Source organism: Vulpes vulpes, chromosome 9 (genome assembly GCF_048418805.1).
Source record: "Vulpes vulpes isolate BD-2025 chromosome 9, VulVul3, whole genome shotgun sequence".
Taxonomy (NCBI): domain Eukaryota; kingdom Metazoa; phylum Chordata; class Mammalia; order Carnivora; family Canidae; genus Vulpes; species Vulpes vulpes.
Window position 1 is genome coordinate 56,329,750 of NC_132788.1, and position 23,433 is coordinate 56,353,182.

General features: G+C 39.9%; 1 protein-coding gene across 4 annotated transcripts in view; it reads left to right on the top strand.

Annotated features, from left to right (window-relative positions):
• CFAP92 (cilia and flagella associated protein 92 (putative)) overlaps window positions 1-23,433 on the top strand; it is a 74,534-nt gene that overhangs the window by 30,444 nt on the left and 20,657 nt on the right. For 3 of the 4 annotated variants that reach the window (XM_072720179.1, XM_072720180.1, XM_072720181.1), the window contains exons 12-13: window positions 5,990-6,190; window positions 8,215-8,512. In XM_072720179.1, the coding sequence (XP_072576280.1) occupies window positions 5,990-6,190; window positions 8,215-8,512 (499 nt within the window). Of the gene's footprint in view, window positions 1-5,880; window positions 6,191-8,214; window positions 8,513-23,433 lie in introns of those variants that run through there. The other variant, XM_072720182.1, reaches the window with a different exon arrangement.

The window sequence follows — 23,433 nt, forward strand, 5'->3', positions numbered from 1 at the left end:
TTCTGGGAAGTGATATCTGTCATAGCTATTAGGGGTGCCTTTGCTTAGGTTGGGGGATGACCACACCAGAACTTAGGTTAGGATGGGACCACCTCACCTGATAGTGACCACATACCCTATGTGTCTTTCCCTCTAGCCGATTTTAATCTGTATCCTTTCCCTGTGATAAGCTCTGAGTGTAAGTGTAGCAGCTTTCAATGAATTATGTGAGTTCTTGTACCAAATCGATGAGCCTGAGGGTGGTATTAGAAACTTCTTGGACTTCAGTTGGTACCAGAAGTCAGGGCAGTTCGGGGGATTGTGACCTCAATTTTGCAGTTTGGCTAAGTCAGATGGTATGATATGTGAATTATATCTCAATGAGTGGTTTTTTCCCCAGTAGAAGAAATAATATATGTTCACTGACCCCAGTTCAGTTAATCTACAAGTAAAAAGTTGTGAACCAGAAAAAAAATTCACATGCTTGGAAATTAGCAAATACTTCCAAACAACCCATGGATCAAAAGAGAAATTGTAATAGAAATTAGACATTACTGAATTAAACAGTAACGAAAATAGAATAATATGTAAATTTGTGGGACGATGTTAAAGTGTTATTAAGAAGAAACTTTATAGACTTAAATGCTTATATTAGAAAAAATAAAGGCTGAAAATGATAGATGTTGCAGACATCAAAATAAATGTTTTAAACCAGGTCAATAAATTTAAATATGTATAAGAAATTCCAAAAGTAATATCAAAAATATTTTCAGATGAGATAGTTTAATCAGGTCTCTGGATACAAACATTAATGTAAAAATCTATTGAATTTCTGAATAACATATACAAAAAATCATTTTTTAAGAAAAGCACTTTTAAAGCACTTTTAAAGTAAAAAATCTATTGAATTTCTGAATAACATATACAAAAAATCATTTTTTAAGAAAAGCACTTTTAAAGTATAAAAATATGAATTTCACATTAATAAATTCAACAAAAAGGAGTACAAGATCTCCATCATGAATATAATAGAACTTTCAGGATCGCCTGGGTGGCTCAGTTGGTTAAGTGCCTGCCTTTGGTCCAGGTCATGATCCCAGGTTCTGGGATTGAGCCCTGATTGAGCCCCGAGTCAGGCTCCCTGCTCAGCAGGGAATCTGCCCTTCCCTCTACCTCTGCCCCTCCCTCTCACATGTGTTCTCTCAAATAAATGAATAAAATATTTTTTAAAAAAAACTTTGGCACATTAAAGAAAACCTAAATAAGTGAAGGAGGACCTATCATGTTCATGGATTGGAACACTCAATATTGTAGAGGTGTCAGTTATGTGCAAACTGGATATATAGATTCAAGGCAATCCCAATTTAAAAATACTAATACCAAAAAAAGAATACTAATACAACTTTTAAAGAAGTATGGTACTTGAAAATCTGATTTAAAAATTCAAGATACACTCTTGAATAAGAAATGTAAGATGGAGCACTTGCTCTACTAGGTATCAAGGCTCATTATAAATCTATGGTGATTAAGACAGTTTATTGGTTCACAGATAAACAAACAGACATATGGAATATAATAGAAAATCCAAAGACAGACCTACATGTAAGCAGTCACATGACTATGACATGTGACATTGCAAAATCAGTGGGAAATGAATATACTAAAACCATTGAATTGTACACATTAAAAGGGTGCATTTACATAATATACCTCTTCATACCCACTAGTTTGGCTAGAATTAAGCATGTCAGATAATAGCAAGTGTTGACAAGGACGTGGAGAAATTAGAATTATCATTCACTGCTGGTAAGAAGTAGATGAATTAGATGGTAGAGTCACTTTAGTAAACAGTCTGGCAGTTCCTCAGATGACTGAAGAGTTACTATATGACCTAAGAGTACTACTCCTAGGTAAATGCCCAAGATAAATGAGAACATATGTCCACACTAAAAACATATAACTATTTAGAACAGTACTATAAGACCCATGAGGTATAAACAGTCCAAATGTCCATTAATTGACTAATAGCTAAACAAATGTGATATGTAAATACAATAACGAACTGTTCCTTGGACATGAAAAGGAATGAAACACTGACTCATGCTACAACATGGATGAACCTTGAAAATACTAAGCGAAGTCAAAGAAGCCAGTCACAAAGACCGCATTATTGTATGAGTCATTTATATGAAATGTTCAAAATAGGCAAATCTGTAGAGACAGATTAGCCAATATTTAGGGCTGTGGGCCAGGGCTGAGAGTATGGGGTGATAGGGAGTGGGTACAAGCTTCTTTTTTAGGTGATGAGGAAGCTCAAAAATGGATTGTGATGATGATTGCACATACTGTGACTAGACTAAAAATGATTGAATTATACATATTAAATGTATGAATTGTATGGTGTCTGAATTAAATCTTAGTTGAAAAATACCTCTAGTGGATAAAAAAAAAAAATCAGCGAGGAAAGGAGAACCTTTACCAAAAAATGGTGTTGGGATAATTGTTTATCCATAAGAAAAGGGAAAATAATTTCCTGTTCAAATCATTCACAAAAATCAATTCCACCTGGAGTAAAGATCTATGTACATTTTCAGCTTTTTCTTTTGGAATAATTATAGATTCACAGGAAGTTTAAAGAATATTACAGAGATCCCACATACTCTTCCCCCACAGTGGTTACCTCTTACTTTACTATAGTACGATATCTAAACCAGGACACCAACACCAGTACAATGTGTGTGTTCTCTGTGCCAGTTTATCACATACAAATTTGTGTGACCACTAGTATGATGAAGATCTTGAACTGGTGTGCCACGACAGAGATCACTGTGTTTATAGTCACTGCCACCCTCTTTATCCTGTCTTCCATCTCCTTAATTTTTCATCTGTGTGTAATCTTACATATTAATGGAATCATACAGTATATGACTTTAGAAGATTGTTTTTCTTCCTACTCAGCATAAAGTGCTAGAGATCCATCCATATTTTTGCATGAATCAATGGTTTATTCCTCTTTGTTGCTGGATAGTATTTCATGGAATGCATGTGCCACAGTTTCACCATCCATCTGTTGAGGGGCATTTTGGTTTTTTCCAGTTCTTGATATTACAAATGAAGCTGCTGTGAACAACAATGTACAGGTTTTTGTGTAAACATGTTTTCTTTTCTTTTTAATTGACTTACAATATGATATCAGTTCCAGATGTACAGGACAGTGGTTTGATATTTTTCTACATTGCAAAATGATCACTACGGTAGATCCAGTTACCATCTGTCACCATACAAAGTTATTATAATATCACTCTATTCCCTAGGTTGCACATCATATCCTTGTGACTTATTTATAACTAGAAATTTGTACCTCCTAATCCCCATCACCTGTTTCACTCATTCCTACCCCAGTCCCAACCCCAGCAGCTACCACTTTGATCTCTGTACCTATGGAATGTTTTGTTTGGTTTGCTCATTTGTTCTGGTTTTTAGATTTCACATATAAGTGAAATAATACAGTATTTGTCTTTCTCTGACTTATTTCACTGAGCATAATACTTTTTAGGTTCATTCATGTTACTGCAATGGCAAGATCTTATTCTTTTATATGGCTGAGTAATATTCCATTACACACACACACACACACACACACACATCTTTATCCATCTTTATCACCTTTTAATGGACACTTAGAATGCTTCTGTATCCTGGCTCTTGCAAATAATGCTGCAGTGAACCTAGTGGTGCATATACTTTTTTGAATTAGTGTTTTCATTTTCTTTTGGCTGAATACCCAGGAGTGGAATAGCTGGATGATATTTTAAAAATTTGAGAAATCTCCATACTGTTTTCCACAGTGGCTGTACCAGTTTGCATTCCCACCAACAGTCCACGAGGCTTCCCCTCTCTCCACATCCTCCATCACCAACACTTGTTATTTCTTGTGTTTCTGATAATAGTCATCTGACAGATGTGAGGTGGTAAACCATTATGATTGTGATTTGCATTTCCCTGATGATCAGGAATGTTGAGATCTTTTCATTAAGATCTACATTGTCTTTTATTCACCTTCTCTGCCTATTTTTTATTTGGGCTTATTTTGTTGATATTAGGTCATATGAGTTCTTTATATACTTTGGATATTGATCCCTTATTGGATATGTTTTTTGCAAGTAGCTTCTCCCATTCAGTGGATTACCTTTTCTTTTTGTTGGTTTAATTCACAGTGCAAAATCTTTTTGGTTTGATATAGTTCCATGTAGTTCCATTTGTTTGTTTTTTGCTTGTTGCCATTGCCCGAGGAGACAAAAAAAAAAAAATACTTAGACCAATGTCAAAGAGCTTATTGCCTATGTTTTCTTCTGGGTGTTGTTTTACGGTTTTATTTAGGCCTTTAACCCACTTGAGTTGGTGTGTTATGTAAGAATGTGATCCAGTTTTGTTCTTTTGTAGGTAGCTGTCCAGTTTTCCAACATCATTTGTTGAAGCGACTGTATTCCCATTGAATATTCTTGCCTCCTTTGTTGTGCAGTAATTGACATTGTAATCCTACTTCTGGGCTCTTCATTGTGTTCCATTGATCTGTGTCTATTTTTATGCCAGTACCATACTGTTTTGATGACTACAGCTTTGTAGTATAACTTGAAGCCTGGAGTTGTGATACCTCCAGTTTTGTTTTTTGGTTTCAAGATTGCTTTGGCTATTCAGGGTCCACACACATTTTAGGATCATTTGTTCTAGCTATGTGGAAAATGCTATTGGTATTTTGATAGGGATTGCATTAAATATGTGGATTGCTCTGGGTAGCATAGATATTTTAACAATATTTGTTCTTCTAATTCATGAGTATGGAATGTCTTTCCATTTCCTTGTGTCATCTTCAGTTTCTTCCTTTCCAATCTGTATTTCCTTTGTGTGATAGTGAGGACTTGTGGTACTATTATACATGTAAAGAGTGGTGACATCCTTGCCTTGTTTCTGATCTTTGGTGGAAGACATTCAAATATGATGTTAGGTGTGGGTTTTTTGTAGATGTCTTTTATCACTTGGAGGAAGTTCCACTCTGTTCCTGATTCACTGAGACTTCCCTAATTCACTGTTTCACACAATTCACAAAAATCAATTCCAGGTGGATTAAAACCCATTTGGAATACTTACAGATCACAATAAGTTGCAAAAATAATATAGAGTGGTTCTGTGCACCCAGTACCTAATTTCCTCCAACAGTGACGTCTGACATAAATAGAATGCCTTATTGATGGACAGACACAGTGCGGTCAACCTGGTCTTTTTCAGAGTTCACCAGAAAAGAAAAATCTGTTTTTGAAAAGCAAAATTATAAAGTTTTTCTATGATTAGGATAAAGATTTCTTGAACAAGACAGAAGTACACAGAACAAAGGAAAGAAATGCTGCATCTGGCTACGTTAGAGTGAATAACTTGTTTATCCAGAGATCCCATAAAAATTGTGAAAAGACAAATTGAGAAATTTTTTGCAATGTGTGAAGCTAGTCTCCCGAATATGTAAAAACACCCCTGAATCAATAAGAAAATAAAGCCAAGGGAAGAGTGGGCAGAGGGCTTGAACAGGTACTTCACAGAAGAGGAAACCCTGTGACCAAACACAGATTCACCAAGGGCATAAGCTGACTTTCCTCAGGTTGCACAGGGTGTGGGAGCAACGTGTGCACCACGGGGGAGTGTGTTTAGACCCTCTGCCTGGCTGTGAGTGCCAGGGAGTCAAGTGTGAGCAGGGAGGGGGGATGGGGGCAGGGGCTAGGGGCAGGACAAGAGGAAACTGAGGCAGGTTTCAACATTTTCACTGCCACAGTTTGGAAAGATAGATGTTCTATTTTTTTTCAGATGATTTATTATTAATGCATTCCTTTTGTTTGTGTGTTTTTAAACAAGTAAAAAGAGGAAAAGAAAAAAGTTCTGCCAAAAGGGCAAAACTGCACAGCCTTCCAGGAGGCCGTGGGGCAGAGCTGAAGCCCCGCCCCGCCCCGCGGCCTCCTCGCAGGGCCCCGGGAGCCGCAGCCGAACTGGGCAAATACAAAGCGCTCTACAACTCGGCGCTGCTGTTCCGCCACCGCCTCTACGCCGACCTGGAGACCGTCCTGTACCAGGTGCACCTCTTCAGGCCCCTGTCACAGCTCATGAAGCACTCGGCACTGTACATCCGTGACACCGTTTCCCAGAAGGCCTTCCAGGCCCTGAGCAGGTGCGCCAGGCAGCCTCGGGGGTAGGGCTGCCTCCCTGGGGCAGGGGCCCAGGTGGGACACCCTCCAGGTGCAGTTTCTATTCATATTTTTTAAGGTTTTATTTATTGGAAGGAGAGGGAGAGCACAAGCAGGGAGGGGGGGCAGAGGGAGAGGGAGAAGCAGACTCACCGCTGAGCAGGGAGCCCCATGTGGGACTCGATCCTAGGACCCTGAGATCATGACCTGAGCCCAAGGCAGACATTTAACCCACTGAGCCATCCAGGTACTCCAGTTTTTATTATTCTTATGCCCAAAGGAGCCAGGCCTGGAGTGGAGTACAGTTCCGAGGGGCCCAGAACCTGCGTCATTCCCAGGGACTAGTCCACATGCTCTCCCAAGAGGGTTTTGGAAACAAGGGAACACAGGTCACACAAAGCTATCTGCTGTTCTTGAGGAATAGCCTAGAATAGCCTGAGCAGTGAGTAATGAGGACCAGAAGCAGATCCACCGGAACTGCAACAGTTTTCTCTACCTGAATGCTTGCCTTTGTTTGCTTCTTCCCTAACCTCCTCTCCAGAAAGGCATCCTCCAAGATCTCAATCTTATACTACGTGCGTGCATGCCTTTACCTGTGCTGTTCCCTCTGCTCCAGCGCTGGTGACCCTGGGGAACCGTGTGCTTCTCCCGCTGGACTGAGCGTGGCTCGTGCCCTGGGAGGGCCTACTCCTTTCACGTAGGGAGCAGGAGGGCCAGGCGAGACACACCCAGTTTGGCAGTGGAGACTGACTGAGCGTGGTGCAGTGGGGTCCCTGGGACCGTGCATGGCCAGCCGCACTGGGCTTTGTGGGGACAGCGAAGGGCAGTGGCCGGTTCTTTCAGGAAGTCAGCAGGGCCTGACCTAGCGCATCCGTGGCAGGCCTTCCTCGGGTGGACAGTCTCCTCACTGTAGTCTGGGGCAGGAAGTGCACACCATCTCTTTACACTTTAAAGCCAGTAACAGCCCTGGCTGAGAGTTGGCTCCCAGCTTACCGAATGTGTTAATAAAGGAGAGGGTGGAAGCAGGAGGAGAGAAAGGGAGAGAGCCCAGGGACGTGGAGGAAAGGGACTTAGTCCTATTATCCCCCACCTGGTCACCTCAGGCACAAGCGGGCTATGGCTGGGCACCCCACGACAGCAGGCTGAAGCTGCAAGCCAGGAGGGGTGGGCGGTCCAGTGGGCCTCAGCAGGCTCATGCTGGGGAGGTGCTGGAGCATCTGGGTGTCTAGAGCTTTGGCCATCAGTGAGGGGAGGCTGGGCCTTGCTCTGCCCTGCTAGGAGATGGCTGGGGGTCGGGGGTGTTAGGGAAGGGCAATAAAACTACTAGTAAGTGCTTGCTGCATCCCACGTAGCTGCGTTCATCACGGCTTTATTCCAATCTGAAAAGTCCAGGGGCAGGCCAGGGGCCTCAGCTGGTAAGAGGCAGAGACCGTGTCTCCAGGCCTGCCCCTCAACGCTGGACCTCAGAAGTATCAGAGACAGTGAGCAGCAGCAAGTGACAGGCCCTGGCATGAGGCTACAGAGTGTCAGCATGAACCAGTGCCCATAGTACACCAGGCCCCCGGGAAAGGAGAGCAGGGAGGACTCTCAGGGCAGGGCCTGGGAGGGTGGTTGCTCAGTCCTTGAGCTTTGCTGAGATCCGAGGCTGTGTGTGTGGTGCCCTCTGTGTGGCAGGAGCTCTGAGATCCACAACCCTGGTGGCTGGCTGGTTGGGGCTGCTCCCAGGTGGGATGTGGGGAGGTGACAGGCATGGAATAAGGCCACAGTAGCAGAAAATTAATCAGAGTGGATTGTGGGAAGTCCTTACCTTCTGGGGGCTGGGAGGGGAGCGAAAAGGAAGCATTCTCTTTTGTGGGCTGGTTCAGGTGCACTCTCGGCTTGGCATATGAGTTCTGTGATCTGGGACCAGCTAAACAACTTCTGAGCTTCATTTTCTCTTGTAAAACGGGGCTGGTTTATGTATCTTGAGAGATAGGTAAGGCCATGCGGGTGGCCCTCTGCCTTGCAGGATCTACTGCATCTGCCATCACAGCACCAAGCTCAGAGAGGTGATCACGAGAGACCTGCTGCCATCTTCCGCCATGGTCAAAGACTTGAGCCAAGAGTTGGGGCTGCCCATTTCTCAAGAAGATCTCACAGAAGGAAAACTGTTGGCCTTGCCATCTCAGCACACCCTCAGTCTTGAGCACTTCCTAAGTCAGAAATCCACCCTTGCTTACGAGATCCAGGCCCACCAGGAGAAGTATCTGCAGTGGCGGAACACCATGGTGCTAAAGAACAAGGGCCAGGAGTCCAGCCTGGTCCAGGTGGGCACTCTCTCCTCCCCGAGTCAGGGGCCCCAGGCCTTCGCCTCAACTGGGGCTGTCCGGTCACGGGTGGGGAGATACAGAATAGATGACCAGTTCTGTATCTGCTCTCCCGGGATCCCGGGCAGGGTGGGCAAGGAGTACTGGCTGTGGGACTGAACCAGGTCAGAGGTGTGCATTCCAGCCCTCAGGTCCCTATCCTTCCTGAAAATGACTAGGAATGCTTTTATATGGCCCAAATGGCCAAGGAGAACCTCCCTCACTTCACGCCAACCAAAAAGGTGTGACTTGAGGCTGTCCACTTAGGGTCTCTGTGAAGCACCCCCACCCCAAACTCTAGTAAAAAGAAAGTCTCTTAGAAGTTTATAAGCTTTGAAGGTGTATATTGTTGGCTTTTTCAAAGCTTTTGTTTATTTATTTGAGACAGAGAGAGTGAGCACACAAGCAGGCAGGAGGGTCAGAAGGAGAGGGAGAAGCAGGGAGCCTGATGCAGGGCTCGACCCCAGGACCCTAGGGTCATGACCTGAGCCTAAGGCAGAAGCTTAACTGACTGAGCCACCTAAGCATCCTTACCTTTTTAGCTTCTTGAGTTGACTACTTCATTCATTTTTATTCTTATTTAATAAGAAAGGCTACACATTTTTCTCTGTATACATCCTTGGCCAAATTTTGTGAAGTGTTATATGTATTGTGTGTTCCGATTGTTATTTGCCTTAGATTCCATACAGATTATAAAACAAGACTGAGGTATAAGCCTATAAAAAAGTCGAACAACTGAGAGTATAAAGTACAGTGTCAAATAGGAGTGGTAAGAGCAGACATGCTTGTTTTCTTTCTGATCTTGAGGGGAAAGCAACTTTTGGCCATTAAGTTGGATATTAACTGCAGGTTTGGGGTACACTTTTTCAGTTGAGGAAGTTTTCTTGTAGTCTTAGTTTGTTGTGAGTTTTTATCATGAATAAATGTTGGATTTTGTCAAATGCTTTTTTCCCTGTATATATTGTGGTTCTCTCTTTTATTTATACAGTGGATTACGTTACTTGATATTTGGATGTTAATACGATTTTGCATTCCTGGGATATTTCTCACTTGGTAATGGCACATGATCTTTTATCTATGTGTTTCTGAATTTAGTTTGCTAATATTTTGTATTTTTCTATGATTTTTCTTTTTATTATTATTTATTTATGATAGTCACAGAGAGAGAGAGAGACAGAGAGACGCAGAGACACAGGCAGAGGGAGAAGCAGGCTTCATGCACCGGGAGCCCGACGCGGGATCCGATCCCGGGTCCCCAGGATTGCGCCCTGGGCCAAAGGCAGGCCCCAAACCGCTGCACCACCCAGGGTTCCCATATTTTGTATTTTTCTTGTAATAGCTTTGTCCAACACTGGTACCTGTGTAATATTGGTCCTGTAATGAGTTGGTGTTTCCTCTCCTATTTTCTGGAAATAACGTGACATGTTGGCATTCATTCTCTCAGTATTTTGGTAGAACTAACCAGTGAAGCCATCTAAGCCTGAGCTTTTCTTGGGTAAATTTTAAATGACTAGTTTTATCTCTTTACCTGTTATAAGTCTATTCAGATTGTCTCTTTCTTAAAACAGGTTTGATAATTTGTGTCTTTCCAGGAATTTGTCCATGTCATGTAAATCACCTAGTTTGTTCACATACAGGTGTTCATGGGATTCTCTTATAATCCTTTTAATTTCTGTAAAGTCAGTAGAATGTCTCCTCTTTCATTCCTGATTTTACTAATTTGTATCTTTTCTCTTTCTTTCTTGAGCAGTCTAGCTAAAGATTTGCCAATGTTGGTGGTCTTTTTGAAGAACTACTTTTGGAGTTTGTCCATTTTCTCTATTTTTCTATTTCATGTTTTTCTATCCTAAACTGTATTACAATTTCTTCTTTCTGCTTATTTGGATTCTAATCTTTGCGACTCTAGTTTGCTAAAGAGTAAAGTTAAGTTTCTGATTTGGATCTTTTTTTATACATGTATTTACAGCTACAAATTTCCACCTAAACACTACTTTAGTTGCATCCCATAAACTTGGTATGTTGTATTTTTATTTTCATTCAGCACAAAATATTTTATAATTCCCATTGTAGTTTTTAGAAATTTAGAATTTAATTTTGTTGTGACTGGAGAACATACTTCGTATGGTTTCTATCCTATGAAATTTATTACAATTTCTCTTATGGCCTAGATCCATCTTTAGGCTTGAAATGAATATTCTCCTGACACTGGGAGGAATGTTATATAAATGACAGGAGCTGGTAGTAGTGTTTTTCAGGTCTCCTGTGTTATTTATTTTCCTTCTAGTTGTTCTATCAGTTGTTGGGATTGAGGTATTAAAGTCTCTATTCATGGTTGAATCATCTGTTTCTCCTTTCAATTCTGTTGATTTTTGCTTATTGTATTTTGGGGCTCTGTTGTTAGATATGTTTGTGTTTATAACTATATCTTCCTGGTGAACTGCCATTTTAATCACTATAAAATATCCCTTTTTGTTCCTAATAACATTTCTTGTCTCAAAAACCACTTTGTATTATGTTAATTTACTCACACTGGCTCTCTTCCAGTTTGCATACTACATATTTTTTCCACCCCTATGACTTTCTTTCTTTCTTTCTTTCTTTCTTTCTTTCTTTCTTTCTTTCTTTCTTTCTTTCTTTTTCTTTCTTTCTTTCTTTCTTTCTAAGATTTTATTTATTTATTAGAGATACAGAGAGAGAGAAACAGGCAGGGGAAGAAGCAGGCTCCATGCAGGGAGCCGGACATGAGATCCAGGATCATGCCCTGGGCTGAAGGTGGCGCTAAACCGCTGAGCCACCCGGGCTGCCCTCCACCCCCTTTGACTTTCAAACTATTTATGCCTTTGCATCCAATATGCGTCTACTTTAAACAACAAGTGGCTGGATCTTTTTTCAAAAAAATCCAGTCTGACAATCTTTGTTTGATTGTCCATTTATGCATAATATAATTATTGATGTTTTAATTTATGTCTTTTGTTTAATGTATTAAGTATTGATTTTGATCCTCTGTTGTTTCTTTACTGCCTCCTTTTTGTGTTGAGCAGATATTTTTAGTGCATCATTTTAATTCCCTCATTGATTGTTTTCCTTAAAAAGTTATTTCTTAGGGGGCAGACCCGGTGGCTCAGCGGTTTGGCGCACCCTTCAGTCCAGGGTGTGATCCTGGAGACCACGGATGGAGTCCCGCGTCGGGCTCCCTGCGTGGAGCCTGCTTCTCCCTCTGCCTGTGTCTCTGCCTCTCTCTGTGTGTGTCTCTCATGAATAAATAAATAAAATCTTTAAAAAAAAAGTTATTTCTTAGGATTCTTCTATAATATGCATCTTCACAATCTACTACAGCTTATTACTAGCTTTATTAGGGTAAAATGTAGAAACTGTTCTATAATATAGTTCCATTTCCTCCCTTCCTTTATACTGTTATTGTTATGTTACATATATATATAATATGTTTTTTTTGTGAAGATTTTATTTATTCATGAGACACACACAGAAAGAGGCAGAGACACAGGCAGAGGGAGAAGCAGGCCCCATGCAGGGGGCCTGACGTGGGACTCGATCCCAGATCTCCAGGATCATACCTTGGGCCAAAGGCAGCGCTAAACCGCTGAGCCACCCAGGCTGCCCTATATAATATATAGACATATAACAATCTCCAAATATAGTGTTATTGTTTTATGCAATCATGTCTTTTAAAAGTTGAGAGAAGGAAAATGCATTTATGTATTTTATATTTATCATATATTTATCTTTTCCAGTGATTTTGTTAATGTAGTTCTTAGTTATCATCTGGTGTCATTTATTCTCAGCTTTAAAAGACCTCCTTTAGGGATCCCTGGGTGGCGCAGCGGTTTGGCGCCTTCCTTTGGCCCAGGGTGCGATCCTCAAGACCCGGGATCAAATCCCACATCGGGCACCCGGTACATGGAGCCTGCTTCTCCCTCTGCCTATGTCTCTGCCTCTCTCTCTCTCTGTATGACTATCATAAATAAATAAAATTAAAAAAAAAAAAAAGACCTCCTTTAGGGATCCCTGAGTGGCACAATGGTTTGGTGCCTGCCTTTGGCCCAGGGCACGATCCTGGAGACAGGGGATCGAATCCCACGTCAGGCTCCCGGTGCATGGAGCCTGCTTCTCCCTCTGCCTATGTCTCTGCCTCTCTCTCTCCTCTCTCTGTGTGTGTGACTATCATAAATAAATAAAAATTAAAAAAAAAAATAATAAAAGACCTCCTTTAGTATATCCGAGAAAGCAGGTACTACCAACAAATTCTACCTTTATCAGAGAATATTTTTATTTCACTATAATTTTTGAAAATGATTTTTGCTAGACATAGAATACTTGGTATTTACTGAAAATTTTTTTCAGCACTTTGAAAATATTATTACACCGTGTCTCTATTCTTTCTGATGGACATTAAGCCATTAATCATATTGTTTTATTGTACATGATGAGTCATTTTTTTCTTGCTGTTTCCAAGATTTTCTCATTGTCTTTTTCTTTTAGCTGTTGGACTCTAATATGTACAGGTGTGGATTTCTCTATATTTACCCTCCGTGGGGTTCATTGAGCTTCACTAGATCAGTAGATTAATGTTGCAGGTCTTAATTTCTTCAATTCTTTTTTCTGTTCTTCCTCTCTCCCCACCCCCTTTGTCAGACTCCCATTATGTCCATGTTGGTTCACTTAACAATGTCCCACAGATCTTGAGGCACTATTAATATAAAAGATTCTTTTATTTCTATTCCTCAGACTGGATAATTTCTATCTTTAGGGCTCATATTCCTTTGTCACCTTATACCTGTTGTTTCCCTCTCTCTCTGAATTTTTCATTTCAGTTACTGTACTTTATAACTGCAGTCTTCATTTAGCTTTTTTTTTTGAAAATATCTTTATTAGATCATCTATTTCTTGACTCATATACTTTCTTTAAATTTTTAAAATAATTTTCTTTAGTTTGTTAAATAACAGCTGCATTGAGGTCAACCAGCTGAACCCACTGGACAGTTTCTATTGACTGCTTTATTTTATTTTCCTGAATAATGTTTATGCTTTACTATTTCTTTGCACGTCTCCTAATTTTTTATTGTAAACTGGACATCTAAAACGCATTGCAGCAACTCTGGATTCTGCTTTTTATCCCTAAGGGTGGTGGTATCTGTCATTTAATAACTTGCCTGCACAAAATCTGTGGACTGTCTCCTCAGTGGTCTGTAGCAAGCTGCAGATAGCAGAAAGCTTGCAGATAGCAATCTTTGCTGATTTTGTTTTTGTTTTTTAGAGAGAGTGTGTGTGCAAACGAGTGTCGGGGGAGGGGCAGAAAGAGAATCTTAAGTAGGCTCCACGCCATGGATCTTACAACTCTGAGTTCATGAACTGAACTGAAATCAAGAGTCCACCCCTTAAATGACTGAGCCACCTAGGTGCACCTCTTTGTTTTTAAATTGTTTTTATTTTAAGCCTGTCTTCCTCGAGGTCACCACTGTGTCTGCATCAATCAGTCATCAGCCAACAAATGGTCAGAAGTTGCACACCTCTAGGCAGCCAGGTTTTCAATCTTTATCAATGGATCTGTGTGTGGGTAGCGGCATGCATTCAGTTTCTCTGGCTTTGACTTTTCACTGGGTCCTCTCATGTCTCCTCTGCATGTGCCGGCAGGCAGTAACCAAGCATGTATGAAGAGCATATCAAGGTCCTTTGTGACAATCGCATTTCCTGTATCTCCCTGTTAAATTTTGATTAATTGCTTGCCTGTTGCTTGCCCCACATAGGATTGCAACCTCAGGCCTGCTGAACAGCTGGCCTGTTCTGTTTGTTTGCAGCTGACATTGCTATTGTTGCTTATAACTAGCCATGCACATGGGGTTTTTCAAGCTGCAGTTCAAATCAAGTAAGTCTGCATTTAAGCAGTACAGCCACTGATTTTCATGACTTGCACACCCTAACAGAACCACTGCTCTAAGTGCCCAGGGGTGGCAGGAGTGACACCAACTCCTACTGTTCTTACCTGAAGTTCAGCACATTTTTATGAGTAAACACTTCTAAGTTTTTTGTATGTCTTTGCACAATTTCCAGTGGTTGCTTTTGACAATTTTGTCCAATTTTATTGTTTTTTGAGGAAAGGATTGAGCTCCTTACTCCACCATACTAGAAATCCTATCTTCCTCCTTGCCAACTACAATTTTACTTGTTTGCTACAATGTGTGCATATGTGTTTGCAGGGGTGGGGGGGGGGGCAGAGATTGTGTCTACTTTATCCTTTGCTTTACTATTTTTTTTTCTTTCAGAAAGTCTTTGTGGATAATAAACTTTCAAGGTGCTTGTAGGTCCATGGTTATCATTGTCTTTGCTCTTGAACAGCAGCTGAGCTATTTGTAAGATTATACTTTCAAATCTCTGTACACAACCCTCCCCACAACCCCACCAAATCTACTGCTTTCCAAAATCAAGAATTGTAGGTAAGTCTGATGCCCATCTGATCCTTTTTCCTTTTTAACTAAACGTTACTTCCTCTGGAGTCTTTTATTTATTTATTTATTTATTTATTTATTTATTTATTTATTCATCCATCCATCCATCCATCCTCTGGAGTCTTTTTAAAAAACTTTCCTTTAATCCTTAGTGTTCACTCTAGGTGTCCAGGGAGGATCTCGTTTTTCATTGGAACTTGAAAGAACTTTCCTCCATTTTGTTTTCCCTCTTAATTTGTACTTACTGGTATTTTACATTGTGTTCTGCTTATCTTCCACTTCTTTAAATTGTCACAGGGAAACCTGTGACATCTATGTTAATTTATAATTTTAAATTGCTTCAATCATGTTTTGTTTTTTAAAGATTTTATTTATTCATGAGAGAGAGAGAGAGGCAGAGACACAGGCAGAGGGAGAAGCAGGCTCCCTGCAGGGAGCCAGATGTGGGATGGCGGGATAATGCCCCGCGGGGATCATGCCCTGAGCCAAAGGCAGGTGCCCACTCACTGAGCCACCCAGGCGTCTCTGCTTCAGTCGTGTTTTTATAGGAATTCTCACAAGTTCCTCTTTTATTTTTATGAATAAGTTGTTTTGTTAACTTTTATTAAATATACATATAAGAACATAAATGTGTGTACTGTTAAAAATAAAGCCAATATCCTATACCCACTAGCCAGCTTAAGAAATCAAACATTATCAATACTTCTATAGTTTTTTGTGTGCTGTTTTCCACCTCTTACCCCTTACCCAGAAGTTACCACTATCCTAAATTTTATCTATTACTTGCTTTTCTCTTAAGGCTTACTGTCTATATTTGTGTTTTTTGTGCTTCTAATTTTATTTTATTTTATTGCACTATTGTTGATACTACATGCATATATATTCATAGACATTTTTTACATTTGCATATCTTTGAATGCTATAAAATGGAATAATACTGTATATAATTTTCTTTAAAGATTTTATTTATTCATGAGAGACACAGAGAGAGAGAGAGAGAGGCAGGGACACAGGCAGAGGGAGAAGCAGGCTTCCTGCAGGGAGCCCAATGTGGGACTCCATCCTGGGATCATGCCCTGGGCTGAAGGCAGGCGCTCAACCGCTGAGCCACCCAGGTGCCCTGATACTGTATATAATCTTATGCAATTTAAATTTTTACTCAGTATTAATGAGATTCAACCATATTTATGTGTCTAAGTGTAGGAATATACCATAATTAGTGGGCATTTGTATTCATATGTTTTGCTATTTAAGCAATTACATATTTTTAACATATCTTCTAAAATGATATGCAAGATTTTTTTGAGATGTATACTTAGGATTTGAATTGTTAAATTGTACTTCCGCTTTCTTGGGTAATACTTTATCTTCCAAAATGTTTATACTATTATAAACCAGCCAGAGATGCATTAACTTTGTTTTCCTACTTCCATGCTCACATCTGTTACAGTAAGACTTACTGCTAATCTAATGCATAATAGTATCTCATGAAGGTTTTAATTTGTATTTCATTGTTTATTAGTGTAGTTGAATATATTTTCATAAATTTGGTAATTTCTTTTACAAATGTGTTCTTTTGAACTTTAGGTGGTTTTGGTTTAATGTTCCCAGTGCTAACAACTGCATTTTATAAACACTGCAAATCTCTTTTGGTACTTGACTTCTTTTCACTCTCTTACTGGTGTCTTTTAATGGATAAAAAAGTTATTTTGTCGGTATCCCTGGGTGGCGCAGCGGTTTAGTGCCTGCCTTTGGCCCAGGGCGCGATCCTGGAGACCTGGGATCGAATCCCACGTCGGGCTCCCGGTGCATGGAGCCTGCTTCTCCCTCTGCCTGTGTCTCTGACTCTCTCTTTCTCTCTCTCTGTGTGACCAGCATAAATAAATAAAAATTTAAAAAAAAAGTTATTTTGTAAAATTTACATTTCCTTTAGGACTTACATTTTTTGCCTTACTTAAAACCTTTCCCACCCTAAAGTTATAAAACTAGTCTGTGTTTTCTTCTAATAAGATTTAAATTTTTATCATACTTAAATTTTGAATTTATCTGTAATTTATTTTCCGTATGAGGGTAGGAATCTAATTTCATTTCTAACCTATCCCTCCCCAATGATATATACTGCCAGTTGTGTCAGATCAAGTTGCTATTTACACATGAGTTTATGGATATTTGAGATCTTTATTGAAATTGCATTTACAAATGCATTGTTTCCTTCAAAGAATCAATATCTCTGTTGCTTTATGTACATGTTATACACTTATTTTCTATTTCACTGATTTCAACTCTTTTTTTTTAAAGATTTTATTTATTTATTCATAGAGACAGAGAGAGAGAAAGGCAGAGACACAGGCAGAGGGAGAAGCAGGCACCATGCAGAGAGCCTGAGGTGGGACTTGATCCAGGGTCTCCAGGATCACACCCTGGGCTGCAGGGGGCGCTAAACCACTGCGCCACCAGGGCTGCCCCTGATTTCAACTCATTCCTTCCTACTTCCGCTTGAATTTGCTCCACTTTTTCTAATGTCTTCAGATGGATGTTTAGATAATTTTCAGACATGAATCATTATAATGTATTCATTTTACTAAAAACTTCCTATGACCATTAAGTGCATCCCCAAGTTTTTATACATCATATTTTCATGATGATTCAGTTAAAAATATTATCTATTTCCCATTTTCAATTTGTTCCTTGATCCGTGGGTTAGTGAATTGTGTAATTTCCAAATACTTTAGAATTTTTGTTACTCAGTTTTACACTTTGACTGCATTGTTATCAGAGAATATATTCTGTAAATTTCTATCCTTTGTTGCTATTTGATTTATGGTCCAAAATAGGCTAGTTCTGGAAAGTGTTCCATAATACTTGGGGAAAAAAAGTATTCTGTAGCTGTAGATTGTGTTCCAAATACATCAACTTTGTTTTTTGGTGTTTTTTCCCCAAATACGTATCTTTATTTTTAAATTCTGTTTCTTTTCTCAGTTACTAGGGGAAGTCTGTTAAAATCTCCAAATATGATTATAGATTTCTTTATCCTCTGTTTTTGCTTTATATATGTCAAGTGATGTTTTAGATACATACAAATTTTGGACCCCTTTATCCTATTGATTTCTTTCATAAATATGATAGGTCTCTTTGTCTCTGATAATACTTTTTAGATATATATATTAAATATAGTAAAATGCATAAATCTGAGGCGTTCGGCCTCATTCACTTTTATCTATATAGATACCTGTGAAGCCATCACACAGATCAGGGTGTAGTTGATTCTATCACCCCATAAAGTACCATTTTTCTTCCCAATTAACTACTGTCTTGAGGTTTACTTTCTTAGCAACTTTCAAACATACAATATAGTACTATTAACTATACCACGCTATATGTGACATCCCCATGATTTACTTACTGTATAACTGAGTTTGTACCTTTTGACCACATGTATCTATTTCACCCACCCCCCAATTCTAGCAACCACCAATCTGTTGTGTACTTATGAGTTCCTATTTTTTAGATTCCACAAATAAGTGAGGTCAGTCAATAGCTGTGTTTTTTCTGTCTTATTTGATTTAGCGTAATGCCCTCAAGACCCATCCATGTCATCACAGAAAGCAGGATTTCCTTCTGTTTTATGGCTAATATTGCATTGTGTACACAACACACACAGACGCCCCATCTTCTTTGTCCAATCACCCACTGATAGGTTTCTTCCATGTCTTGGCTATTGTGAAGAACACTGCGATGAACATGGGGATGTATCTATCTTCTTGAGTTAGTGTTTTTGTTTTCTTCAGATAAATACTCAGAAGTGGAATTGCTGAATCATATGGTAGTTCCATTTAATTTTTTGAGGAATCTTCATACTATTTTCCATAGTGGCTGCACCAATTTACATTCCTACCAAGAGTGCACAAGTATACCGTTTTTTCCCCCACATCTCCAACTGTTCTCTTTTAAAAAAAAAAAAAAAAAAAAAGACATTTATTTATTCATGAGAGAGAGAGGCAGGCAGAGGGAGAAGCGGGCTCCATGCAGGGAGCCTGACGTGGGACTCAATCCTGGGTCTCCAGGATCATGCACTGGCCCAAAGCAGGCGCTAAACCGCTGAGCCACCCAGGGATCCCCTATTTGTTTTTCTAATAGTCATTCTAACAAGTGTGAGATGAAATCTCATTGTGGTTTTGATTTCCATTTCCCTAGTGATTAGTAATGTTAAGCACTTTTTCACTTACCTGTTGACCGTTTGTTTATCTTCTCTGGGAAAATGTCTATTCAGATCCTCTGCCCATTTTTTAATCAGGTGTGTTTTGTTGTTTGTTTTTTGTTATTGAGTTACAGGAGTTATCCATTTTGGATATTAACTCCTTATTGGTTGTATCACTTACAAATGCCTTCTCCCATTCAGTAAGTTGCCTTTTCATTTTGTGGATGATTTGTTTCCTTTGCTGTGTAGCTTTTTAGTTCCAAGTAGTCCCACTTATTTTTTGCTCTTGCTGTCAAATCCAAAAAAAAATCATTGCTAAGACTGATGTCAAGGAGCTAACTACCTATTTTTTTCTTCTAGGAACTTTACGGTTTCAGGTCTTAGGTTCAAGTCTTTAATACGTTTTGAATTAATTTTTGTGTATGGCCTAAGATAGTGGTCCAGTTTTTTTTGGTATGTGGCCACCCTATTTTCCCAGCACTATTTATTGAAAAGACTATCCATTCTATATTGTATAGTACTGGCTCCTTTGTTATAAATTGCCTATACACGTGGGTTTATTTCTGGGCTCTCTATTCTCTCCCATTGACCTATGTGTCTGTTGTTACGGCAGTATCACACTGCTTTGGTCACTATAGCTTTGTACTATATAGTTGAATCAGGAAATGTAGCCTCCAACTTTGTTCTTTCTCAAGATTTATTTGGCTATTCGATGTCTTTTGTGGTTCCATAAAAATTTTAGAATTGTTCTATTTCTGTGAAAAATACCATTGGAATTTTGATAGGGATTGTATTGGATCAGAAGATTGCCTCAGTGTGTTTCTATTAAATGGTGAATGCTGCATAGGAAAAACTGTAGAGGCTCTTGATACCTTCCTCCAAAGAGGATTTACTTTTCTTCTAGCAGGCAAATAAAGGACAAATCTCTTAAACAGGCTTATCCCTTGTTTGGCCTTATTTCTAAAGCATAGATATTCTGAATTCTGAATTGTAAGCTTAGGGTATAACCTGGTGCCTTCCTCCTTGGCACACTCTGAAACTCAATTTTTGTTTCCCTAGCATGATGACATTTTCCAAAGTATCTGCTGCATTCATCTCATTCATGTGCAATTTAGGAATCAGCAAATACCTTGTGAACAAATTGCGTAGGAGAGGAAAAAGGATTCAGTGTACTTCCCTTCTCTCTAGATTCTTAGCCCCTCAGATTCTTAGTTCTTTGCTTGCTCTCCAGTGATGTCAAGCAGATATTCATTTTTCTTTGCAATCCTGTCAGTTGTTATTTAATGTATTTTGAGACTACATTGTGAAGTGCACAACCTTCATGATGGTTATACCTTCTTCCTGTTTTTCTCAATATACAATGTCTATCTGTGCCTCTCGAACATTTTTATCTTGAATTATGTGGTCAGATGTTAAAGATGCCACTCTAGTTTTTGTCTTGGCTTTGTGATTCTTTTCGCCTAGTTTATATTCTTGCTTTAATTTCAACACTTTTTGTCTAAAGCAGTTTTTAAGGGATTTACTTTTTTAAGCAATCTCTATACCCAATGTGGGGCTTAAACTCAGAGTTGCACGTTCTACTAAGTGCCGCTAAAGCAGTTTTTATAGACAGCATACTGTTAGGTTAAAAAAATCCAATTTGAGATTAATTAATTGGCAAACAATCCACTTACTGAGAATATTGTTAGATTAGGCTTTTGAGGGATCACCTCCTTTTCTTTTAAATTCCTCCTATTCTGCTTTCTTTTGGTAGACCACTTTTTTTTTTTTCTGATTTAAAAGTTTACATTCTTTGTTTCTAAGGTGGTTGTCCTGAAGACTACATTCATTTTTATATATTCCTACTGAATTCTGAGACTTTTTATATTGCATTTCCTTTAAAAGACAAATTAGCACACATATGCCCCTTTTTATCTTTTCCTACTCCCACTCTACCATCCCTTTTATAGATCCAGTCTCCAGAATTTCAGTTCTAGGTTACTACACTTTCCTTGTAGTTTCCTTGTAGACAAGAAAACTATTAGGATACCAACACCATCACTTGCTACCTTTGTCCAAACACTCCTGGGTTTTCATCCTCCCTTTTGTATTTTTTTCCAAGTGTGTTTTCAAAGGAAAGTATCTGGGTAAGCTTCCCAAGCCTCTGTGTGGGACGTGTGCCCCTGACACACTGCCATCAGTGGACTGGCAGTCTGCCTGGGTGTCCAGTCTTGGGTCGAAGCTCTTCACCTTGTCTATGGTATGGTTGCTGTGGAATCAGAGGCCAGTGTGGCACTTCTCCCGTCACAGGGGGGCTGCTCTTTTTCTGGAGGTTTTCAGGATTTGTCTCTGCCTTTGTGGTCTTACATGTCGCAGATAGTGTGCCTGGGCTTGGAATTCTACTTAAAATGTCCTACTGCTGCTTTCCCTGTCCTTTTGGGGCTTATTTGGATATTTTCATTTTGGTTCCCAGTCTCTAAACTCAGGCTAATTTTATCTCAAGCTGGTTTCCAGTTTACTGATTTGTTCTCCATCTGCCCCACTTCCGCAGGGTGTCTCACTCACTTGCGCCCTTTATTTATGTAAATAAGTATTATGTAAATATTTGTTTTATTATGTAAAACTCTAATGTTTTACACTCAATATTTGTTTCTTTAGTCTTTTAAGAACGATTACATTTCCCTTAAATTTCTACCCCATCCCTTCCAATAGCTTGGCTTCAGTTCTGTTTGTGTCTGGGGTCTTTTGTAACTGGTTCTATGTCTCGGGCACCTAGTTACTTTGGCTGTCAGTCCAGAGTTCCCTGCAGTCTTCAGCCCCAGGGCAGAGAACCCCAGATGTCCCGAACAACTGTTGACCACTGTTCTCACCTCACCATGTGATGTCTTTTGGGCAGAACTTCCACTTTTTTCCCAAGGCTGTAATCCACTAGTAAGGTTTAGAAGCAGGGAACTTGCACTTTTGTGAAGGAGACTGACTCATTCCGACCAACCCTCCCACTGAGAACCACCAGAAAAACTGGAGAGAATACTCAGTGCTCTGATTGAAGCCAGGTGTGCACCACTTAGACTCAGTCGCGCTTAGATGGCCCCTCTGGCACAGTCATCTTGAAGGTGCTCAAAGACAGGTGTTTTGTCCCTCATGCAATGAATGGTGACCAGCCTTTGTCTTAAGTCCCTGTTGCTTCAAGCCATTGGGGTCTTGTTGCCTTGATTTTTCACACTTTTGTGTGAATCACAGATTTAACTTTCCCTTGATTATTTTGCATTCTCTTACAGAAATCCCAAGACACTGGGGCTTGGCCTAAATCAGTGGTTAATGTGAGTCAAGGTCACTATCTTCAGCTTTAAAAATTTTTGTTTTGGGCAGCCCAGGTGGTCAGGGCGTGATCCTGTGTCGCGCGCGCTGGGGGCGACAACCGTCCAGGGATGAGGGTAAGGGAATGAGGAAAAGAAAGAAGACATAGACAGATTGGGAGCAGGAGGGACATATGGCCGGATTCAGCCACAATGCCAACTTTATTTGTATTATTCACTCTTTTATAGAGCAGGGTTGTATATCAAGCAGGATATCTTAAGCTTAGTTCTCCAGACATGTCCTTTCACAATAGAAAGCAATGGTATGTGTCCTTGAGCCACAAGCCTTTAACAACAAGGGTGAGACAGGTGGGCCACGGTTGGAAGAGTCAACAGAGAGCCATTGCTCGATCCATTAACCCCTTCCTGGCACGCAGCCCCCAACATCTCCCCCTATTGTTTTTAATTTGAGATCCTGAAAATAGAGATTTTTAAGGGCTTTGTGCTGGAAACTTTTAAAGGACGCATATAAGCATATTCCAATAGTTAAAGCAATTACTAAGGTTGTAGCGACAGCAATTATAATCCAAATGCCAGGGGAATTAAATTCAAACCATTGCAAGGGGTTAATACCTCGGATACCTTTTAAAAATTTATCTGCCAATTCAGCAGGGTTCTCAGTAGAGAGATGAGCATTTTTAAGTGCAGCCACTTGCTGTTCCAGGCTTAGCAAATCTAAGCTTAAATCTGTATTGTTCCAAATCCCCTTTAAATGTTGCTGCACTTGCTCCCATGTATGTTCTGTCTCGTTATAAGGTAGTGCGGTGACGCAGATATGCTGAAAGCCTGCATGACATTGCAATGATAACTGAGCTCGGAGCCGAGCATATTGCCCTCCCAGGTACTCCACAGCTTCTTCCAACTCCTGCAGACGAGCAACAATTT